The sequence below is a fragment of the Lethenteron reissneri genome, chromosome 41 (assembly GCF_015708825.2).
Source record: "Lethenteron reissneri isolate LAM-NWPU_2019-01 chromosome 41, ASM1570882v1, whole genome shotgun sequence".
Taxonomy (NCBI): Eukaryota; Metazoa; Chordata; class Hyperoartia; order Petromyzontiformes; family Petromyzontidae; genus Lethenteron; species Lethenteron reissneri.
In genome coordinates this window covers 7,122,888-7,130,958 of record NC_083819.1, presented here as the reverse complement: position 1 = coordinate 7,130,958, position 8,071 = coordinate 7,122,888, and the positions used below count along the sequence as shown (strand labels likewise).

Sequence of the window (8,071 nt, the reverse complement as noted above, 5' to 3'; positions counted from 1 at the left end):
GACCCCCCCCCCACCCTTCCGCTCGCCCTCACGACCCCATGTGATGGAGAATGACCCCAGTGGTGACTCCCTACTTAGCAGGAGGTTGCAGCACCACGTTCAACTTGCAATGCGCTGTCGCACAATATTCACTTGAGAAAACGACTCGGCATTGAAGAACCAGAGAAGCGGGAACACGCGGTGACCCAGTGCCAACAATTGCCAAAGTTCTACAGCCCTCAAGGTATTACTGGCTATTTAATGGCGGTTTGCCATCCAGACTGGGGGGCCGTCTGGCGAACCAGGGTATGACACCTCGATGCCCACGGGAACGGAGTTTAACAAAGTGTGTGCGATCCACAAACCCTCCACAGTGCGAGATTACTGTTGTGTAAGTGAACGGAAAACCCCTTGTGTGTGTGAGTTCGCCGAAGGGTGTGCATGGCTATTAACCACACCACTGTTTAGAAGGTTTTAAAATTACGAACAAGCTTGCATTGTTTGACAAGCGGAAGAACAAATGTTCTCATGCCATGCGCTAAAGTAAAACTATGCCAGAGAATATACATTACCTAATGTTGGAACTATTTGGTGATGTCTCCAGACAAAATTAGAGAAGTTAGTTTGGTTTCATACGAATGGAAACGATTGCTAATGTGCTAAATATTTTAAACATTTAAAACTTTTATAATTTTATACCTACCTAGAACAAACACGACAACTTAGTTTTTTTTTACCAAAAATGGGCTTTGTTCCCTTTTTGTTTTACCCTCAACACATGAATATAACCTAAACCAGACACCACCCGTTTTGGCCAAAACGTAACATTTTATAGAACAAATAACCTTAATACCAATTTCAGATTATTTTAATTTTACATTATGATTATTCCACTTGTTTGCCGAGGTAAGCCTCACCGAGTCTCAAGACTCTTTTGCAGGAGGGGCCTGCCAAGGCTTTCGCAGGAGGAGGGTGATGGTGGTGGTGGTGCTGCTACAGTTTGAGGTCCCCTAAGTTGCCGCAGTCTCGTGGATTCCTGTCAGGGCTCAAGGATCCTGGATCTTACGATGGCGCTACCATAGCCCCACAAGACACGCACGTCTCCTGAGAAACGGCTGGAGGCAGCGTGGCGTGCAGTCCGTGCATTTATTCAACTTTGTACAAACGCGCGTACGGAACGCACACACGACGTGCAGAACCCTCGCGCAGATGGAGCCTCAGTGCAGCCACGTCTCGCATGGCTCACGGGAGACGGCAGCAGCGACTGTGATCATCACGAATCCGTGGACGACCACAGGGGAGAGGTGGGGTGGGGGGGAGGCGCGCCAGCAGCGGCGGTGGCTACGTCCACCCAGGAGGAACCAGCAGCAAGCGACAAACCGCGAACGCTGCCACGGGGAAAGTGGCAGCACAGGAGCTCCGTGACACCAACAACGTTAGGGAGAGGCGTTCGCAAACCAGGCGGGGAGTAAGGGCTGCGGTTTTGCCCCCACAGTTCCCCTGCCACAGCAGCAAAGGCAGCAACACAACTCTCACGGGAACCCCTCCCAAAGCAGACAACGTTCAACAGAGACGGGGAAAATACAAAACGGTGATACAAAAAGTTCCCAAAGAAAACCCTTTTTGGAGAAGTTGTACAAAATGATTAAGAAATAAATAAAGTAAAAAAGGATAGCTGGTGATGTGGAATGGGCAAGAGGTGGTGTGGGAGAGAGGTCTTGCTGTGGTGTTCTCAGTGTGCCCATCGTGGGGGGGGGGGCATGCACGTCACGGCCGTGCCATCTGCTCCTGGCGGCCGCTCTCTGCCCCCTCCGACTGGCACTGGAGCCACTCCTCAAATGCACGCTCAACCTCCCTGCGGCACTGAGATCACACACACACACACAATTAGCACGCAAACATCAGCACGTGTCTACCACACACCAAGTACTCCTTTAAGGCTGAGTTGACCTTCGTTGGGGCACAGGACCAGTTTGGATATCACTCCCGCTAATATTGGGCATTGTCATAAAATTTTATTCTGGTCAGTAGCGTAGTTTGCTTAACCACTGCGCCACCACTCCCGAAACACGTCAATGTGCTCGTGAACACGGCCTGGCCTGCAGGCCATGCTGCTCACCAGTTGCTCCTCCTGCTTCACAGCAGCCACCACCTGCTGGTGCTTCTCCTCGATGCGCTCCTGACGCTTCTTCTGGGACTCCAGCAGCTGCTCGTCCACACCGCAACATTACCGCACCGTGCCATTCAAACATTACGACGATCACCACAACGCCATGGCATGATTAACATTACCGCATCGCACCGAAGGAAACACCATGCTATTATCTACTGCAATATGCACTACTCCGTTACCACGGTCTCAACAGCACACTACCAACAATATGGTGACCACCATTACATCGCACTGCAATCGCCGTGTCAGAGTGAGCGTCTCACCGTCTTGAGCTTCACCACGCCCTCCTGGATATGGGCGTTGGTGATTTGCTCCTTGTGCCTGCACGGCCACGCACACATGCGGTGCCACACACGGACAAACGCAGATGGTGGTGGTGTGGAGGATCCTCTGACGGTGTGGAATTCTTGGTGTGACAGGGTGGTGGTGTCTTCTTGGTTCTTTCGGTAAAGTCACGTAGAATTGAAATAATAAAATAATAAAAATAAAACATAATAAAATAATTCTCACGACGTTTCGGCCACAACGCAAGTAGCTGTCCTCAGGTGGAGAACAGGTCTGTCGAGGAGACAGTCTGAATGACTGTTCTCCACCTGAGGACGGCTACTTGCGTTGTGGCCGAAACGTCGTGAGAATTATTTTATTATGTTATATTTTTATTATTTCAATTCTATGTGACTTTACCGAAAGAACCAAGAAGATGAATCCCTGCAGTCACGAAAGCTTTAAATCGAAATTTAGGGTGGTGGTGGTGAGGATTTCATGGCCTTGCTCACCTCTCCAACTCCTGCTTGTCCTTGACCTCCTTGCAGGCGGCCTCCACCTTGCCGAGCCGCAGGACATCCATCTGCTTCTTGAGCTCCCTCTTTTCCCTGCACATGACACGGGGTCTGTCATCAGCGCGGCTCGCGACAAAACCGCTGCCTGCCGTGGCTGCCCTGCGGCTTGCCAGCACAGGAGACGGCCTGAGACCAGCGGTCAAAATCCCCGTGACTCTCCGGCCATGGTGGCAAGATGTTAGCTACCTGGCCTCGTATACAGCAGATAATGGATTCGATCCCGACCCTGACGATGCCTGTTTATTTGGAGTTTGTACATTCTCCCCGTGGTTATGTGGATTTTTCTCCGGGTCCCCTCTACATTTAGAAACACGCGTTGGCTGTTATAAATTTTCACGTACGCCACTTCGCCAAGTTATCATTTGTGGCCAGGTTGTTTCTGAAAAATACCTATATAGCACAGTGGGCCTTACCTGGTAAAATAAAAATAGTAATACAATATAGTAACTCATTCTCCTCTACTGCTGCCCTCTCAATCTAGAACTTCCTTTTCTCAACTATCCATGCTGCTGACCCCCTGCCCCAGTTAAAGTCCAGGCTCAGGACATTCATCTCTCTCCCCTGCCTATGGGCAATCCCCCTCTCTCTCTGAACAGTCTGTGCAGCAGCTCAAGATGCAGTTGCATTCAGATCCATCACAATTCATAATTTGTTTTGGTAAATTGAGCAAGTATAATGTCAATTTTCTTGGTTCTTTCCCTTCTACGTGACTTTACCGAAAGAACCAAGAATATGAATCCCTGCAGTCACAAAAGCTTTAAATCGAAATATGCGAATTGTCAACTATGACTGTCCACCACCCGACAGTCAATCCAATCAAGTTGTCACGTGGGAAAATATACACCCATTGATTTGGTTTTGCATCAAAACCAGAGGAGCAATTTTTAAAAGCACAACCAAAATTAAGATGCCAAATAAATCCACATTGTATTTTGTACACTCGCACAGAGCCCAGATACCTCCTGCCTCTCTCGAGACTACATGTGCACTGTGTAGTGCGTCTTGCGTTGCAAGCTTCCCGGCTTCGGGGTTGGCGGTGGTGCGCGCTCATACTTCTCGCTCGTCTCCGTCAGCTTCTTGAGCAGCGTCGCCTGGCTGTCCTGCGCCGCCACCAGCAGCCGCTCATAGAACTACGGAGGGCAGCGGGGGGGGGGGGTGGTCACGGGGTCACACGGGGGTCACACGACACGGGGACGGACGACGCGAGACACTCGAGCCAACAGGTGAGATAACGTTCGGCGGAAACTGCCAGGATTTCGTCACACTGCAGGCTTCGGGGTGGGGGGTGCCCACCACGGTCAATCCGTGTTCACCCATTTATGTCCAATCGCACGTGCGCTTTGAGTGAGTGCGGCTCGCGGGGCGTGGCAGCACCTGCGCAGTGTACTGCAGGGAGCGATCCCTCTCGACCGTGCGCTGCTCCAAGCGGAGGGTCCGCAGCTCCTCGCGCTGCCGGCGCCGCAGCTCGGCCACCTCGAGCGCCTTCTGCCCCACGGCCGCCGTTGCTCGCGCCTCCGCGGACGCTCCGCCCCCCAGCAGGCTGTGCACAAGAGGGAGGCGTTGAGGGACCGTGGTGCCAACCGCGTGGGGGCCCGAAGGGAAGGAGGGCGGGGAGGGAGGGAGGGGGGTACCTGCGGGCGTAGAAGGTCTTGCGCTCGGCGAAGGTGCGGCGGCGCTGCTGTTGGTCGGCGTGCGCTGCAAGCTGCGCCGCGTGCTCCTTGGCCGTCTCGGCGGCGCGCTTCACATTCCTGCGCGCCAGCTCCTGCAGATCCTTGTGCTGCTTGCTCCGCAGCTTCACCAGCGCCCGGCTTTGCTTCAGCTCCTCCAGCGACGCTGGCCGCAGCTCTGTGTGGCCGAACATCGCACCGTGCAGGGGTGGGGGGGGGGGAACGGTGAGCATGGTGCCCGCTAGTGCCCGCCAAAACATGCCCCCCATGACCGTCGACCTATCAGCGGTGATCGCGCAGGGCAGGGAGGCCCATTCCCGATAATCGTGGCGTGCTGCCGCTAACCATAAACACCACTCTGCCTGCGCCCTCCCTGGAGGCGGCGCAGGCTGCGGCGGGAAAGCTCAAGAGTCTGAGGGCACGGGGGGGGGGGGGGGGGGAACTTACCTCGAAGGACACCGATGATGTTCTCCTTCCTCGGAGATGAAGGGTAAAACCCTGCGGACAAGAGAACGCACGCAGCTCTAGCGTACAGGCAGCGGCGAGCAGGGACAACTGACACGACGCGTGATGTGTAGTGCTGACGTGCGGTATGACGTGCCGTATGACGTGCGGTATGATGTGCCGTAAAGTCATACCCAGGGCTTCCTGCAGCAGGGCCGAGCCGAACGGCGTCAGGCTGCTCGTCCTCCAGGAGGCCCCGATCCGCGGCGCCGCGCCGTTGGCGTTCCTCCGCTCCTCCTTGCCGCCCGGCCGCGCCGTCGTGGTCAGCTCGTCCCCCCTCCCCGCCGACGCTCGCCGGTCCGACACCAGCGGTTCCGCCGCCAGCCCCGTGCCCGGCCACGTCCCACCGGCGCCGTCTGCAGGCGCGGGCCTCTTCTCCTCCAGCTGCTCGCGATCGTGCCCGGAAACGGCGCCCGTTAGCGTCGATTAGCGGTGACCGCAGCCGCGGCCTTCGCGCACCGCGGGGTGGCTTTCTAGCACTAACAGGGGCGGCCTTGCGACAACCAGCGTGGACGTGCGCGCACACGTGTATGGGGGTTGAGGGATTTGTGCGTGCTTGCGCGTGTGTAGGTGTGGCGCGAGACCTCGTCCATGTAAAGCATCTGCAGCTGTCGCGCTCGTTTCTCGATGAGGCTCTGGTAGCGGATGGGGTTGGAGAGCCCGCTGATGATGTCTGCAGACAAAACACACACCAGGCACAACACCAAACACAACGACACCGGACACATTCAGGCGGTTTGCGGTGATACACGGCATGTGTGGTGCTGTGTGCATGTGCGGTAGTGCAGCAGTGGTTAGGGCGCTGCGCTACGAACCCGGCGACCCAGTTCGATTCCCGCTCACGGCCAACACCAATGACGATTATTTGAACCGGTCCTGGGCCTCCCTCCCGCTAAGTCGACTCCCACTCAAATGAGTACCTGGTGCGGTGTGTAAACATCGCCACAGAGGAGACAAAGGCGACCACGGAACGGGGGTGGGTGGCATGGCCAACCATCCCCTCGTGTGCCGTGCCGGCCTTCATAGGTCCTCGCTAACAGCACTTGCTCCTAGAGTCTGATAAAGGCTATACGATGGATCTTTGGTGCGTGTGGTGCAGCGTGTGGGGAGCGGTAGTTTAGCGATTAGCGCACTGCGCTACGAATCTGGCGACCCGGGCTCGATTCTCGTTCAAGGTCAACCATCAGTGACGATTATGTGAACCGGTCCTTGGTCCTCCCTGAGGTCGACTGAGTCTCAAATGAGTACCTGGTGCGATGTGTGAGCATCGCCACTCGGGAGACAAAGACGGCCGGGCATGGTGTTGGCCACCCGACCCCCTCGTATGCTGTGCCGGCTTTCATAGGTGCTCGCTTACAGCACTTGCCCCAACAGGTTATACGGGGGATCTTTGTCTTTGGTGGTGCGTGTGGTGGTGCGTGTGGTGGTGCGCGTCTCCACACCCTCAAAGGCATCGGGGACGTAGTCCTTGACCTGGATGAACACAAAGATGGTCGGCATGGTGAGGGGCTGGTTGCTCTCGTTGCGCAGGCAGATGTGGTGGTATCCTGGCGGCGTTGCACACGCAAAACGAGGAAGGAAAATCACGCATACGCATGGACTCCTTACAGCTGCCCCACATGCGGATAATAGGGCGAGCGCTGGTTTTTGTCGCCAAGTTTTGATCAACTTCACCGGTTTTCCATTGGTTAACCCCTTAATAGCAATACGACTCGATACTCGAGTTTCGTTATTTGGTTCTTTCGGTTAAGTCACGTTTAAAGATAAAATAATAAATTAATAAATAAAAGCGATAAATTTAATAAATTAAATAAATAAAATAATAAATTGCATAATTCATTAATTATTTTATCTTTAGACGTGACTTAACCGAAAGAACCAAATAATAATTCCTGCAGTCACGAAAGTTCTAAAATTAACTCGAGTTTCGCTTATATTGGATAATATTTACAAGCGTTACAAAGGATTGCCGACGCCTGAACGCGCTCAGCCTTCGCTGGAAAGCCAAGACGCAAACGAAGAGGCGGCGTGGGGCACAAGCGGCGTGCGGCGCGTTGTGCCGTCCCGTTTGCGTCGCCGCGTGTCTATGCGGTGGAGGGGAGACCTGGACGCATGGCGGAGACTGGGAGGATGCGGTGGCCGATGAACTTGCCGCTGTCCTCGAACACCGCGATGCGCAGCGAGGCGAGCGCCGGCAGCACCACCTGCGGCGACAGCCACAGCCGGTGGGATGGTGGCACACGGCGGAGCCGACGCCGACGGCCCCCGTGGCACGAGCCGCTCGTTCGAGCAAGGACGCTTTTTCGATTCGTTATTTTTTGATATTTTATTTTTAAAAATTCACCTGGGGGAAAAAAAAATTCGGGACGGGAGGTCTCTCTCTCTCTTTCGCAGGTCGCCCGGGTGATGGCGCTCGTTTGGGCGCAGCACCCACGGGGGGTGGGGGGGGGGGTGCTCGTTAGGGCCAAGTGACGGCACCCATCGTGGCAGCAGCACCGTGATTGCTCGTTAGAGCGGGGATGAGCAAGAGGGCCTAATTAGGCTGGTACCATGGTACCAGGTCCGCAACGCTGCTCGTTAGCCGTGCGCCGGGGCTGTTGACGACGGAACAATGGGGACCATTACGAGCGGTGGCCGTAGCGTGCTCGTTACCTTCTTGAAGACGAAAGGCTCTTCGTTCCACACGGGGTTGATGGGGTTGTTGTCGCGGCTGGTGCGCGTGCGGTACATCTTGCGCTTGGTGTCCACGGGAAGCCCGAACATGTCCACCTCCACGTAGGTGCCCACGCGGCGGTCCACCAGGAACTGCCCCGAGATCACCTGCACGCGCGAATCACACGGATCACACAAATGGAGTGGATGGCACGGACGGCACGTGTGGTGCAGATAACACGAATCATCATATGCAG

General features: G+C 55.2%; 1 protein-coding gene across 2 annotated transcripts in view; it reads right to left on the bottom strand.

The window, feature by feature from the left end:
• Positions 1-1,092: 1,092 nt before the first annotated feature.
• LOC133352739 (1-phosphatidylinositol 4,5-bisphosphate phosphodiesterase beta-1-like) overlaps positions 1,093-8,071 on the bottom strand; it is a 37,285-nt gene continuing 30,306 nt past the window's right edge. For both annotated transcript variants that reach the window (XM_061568581.1, XM_061568582.1), the window contains exons 21-33: positions 7,815-7,982; positions 7,267-7,366; positions 6,605-6,709; positions 5,747-5,835; positions 5,297-5,546; positions 5,106-5,156; positions 4,623-4,836; positions 4,366-4,531; positions 4,045-4,121; positions 2,929-3,024; positions 2,416-2,473; positions 2,099-2,185; positions 1,093-1,842 (exon numbers count right to left, since the gene is read on the bottom strand). In XM_061568581.1, the coding sequence (XP_061424565.1) occupies positions 1,747-1,842; positions 2,099-2,185; positions 2,416-2,473; positions 2,929-3,024; positions 4,045-4,121; positions 4,366-4,531; positions 4,623-4,836; positions 5,106-5,156; positions 5,297-5,546; positions 5,747-5,835; positions 6,605-6,709; positions 7,267-7,366; positions 7,815-7,982 (1,557 nt within the window). In that variant the 3' untranslated portion in view covers positions 1,093-1,746. The remainder of the gene's footprint in view (positions 1,843-2,098; positions 2,186-2,415; positions 2,474-2,928; positions 3,025-4,044; positions 4,122-4,365; positions 4,532-4,622; positions 4,837-5,105; positions 5,157-5,296; positions 5,547-5,746; positions 5,836-6,604; positions 6,710-7,266; positions 7,367-7,814; positions 7,983-8,071) is intronic.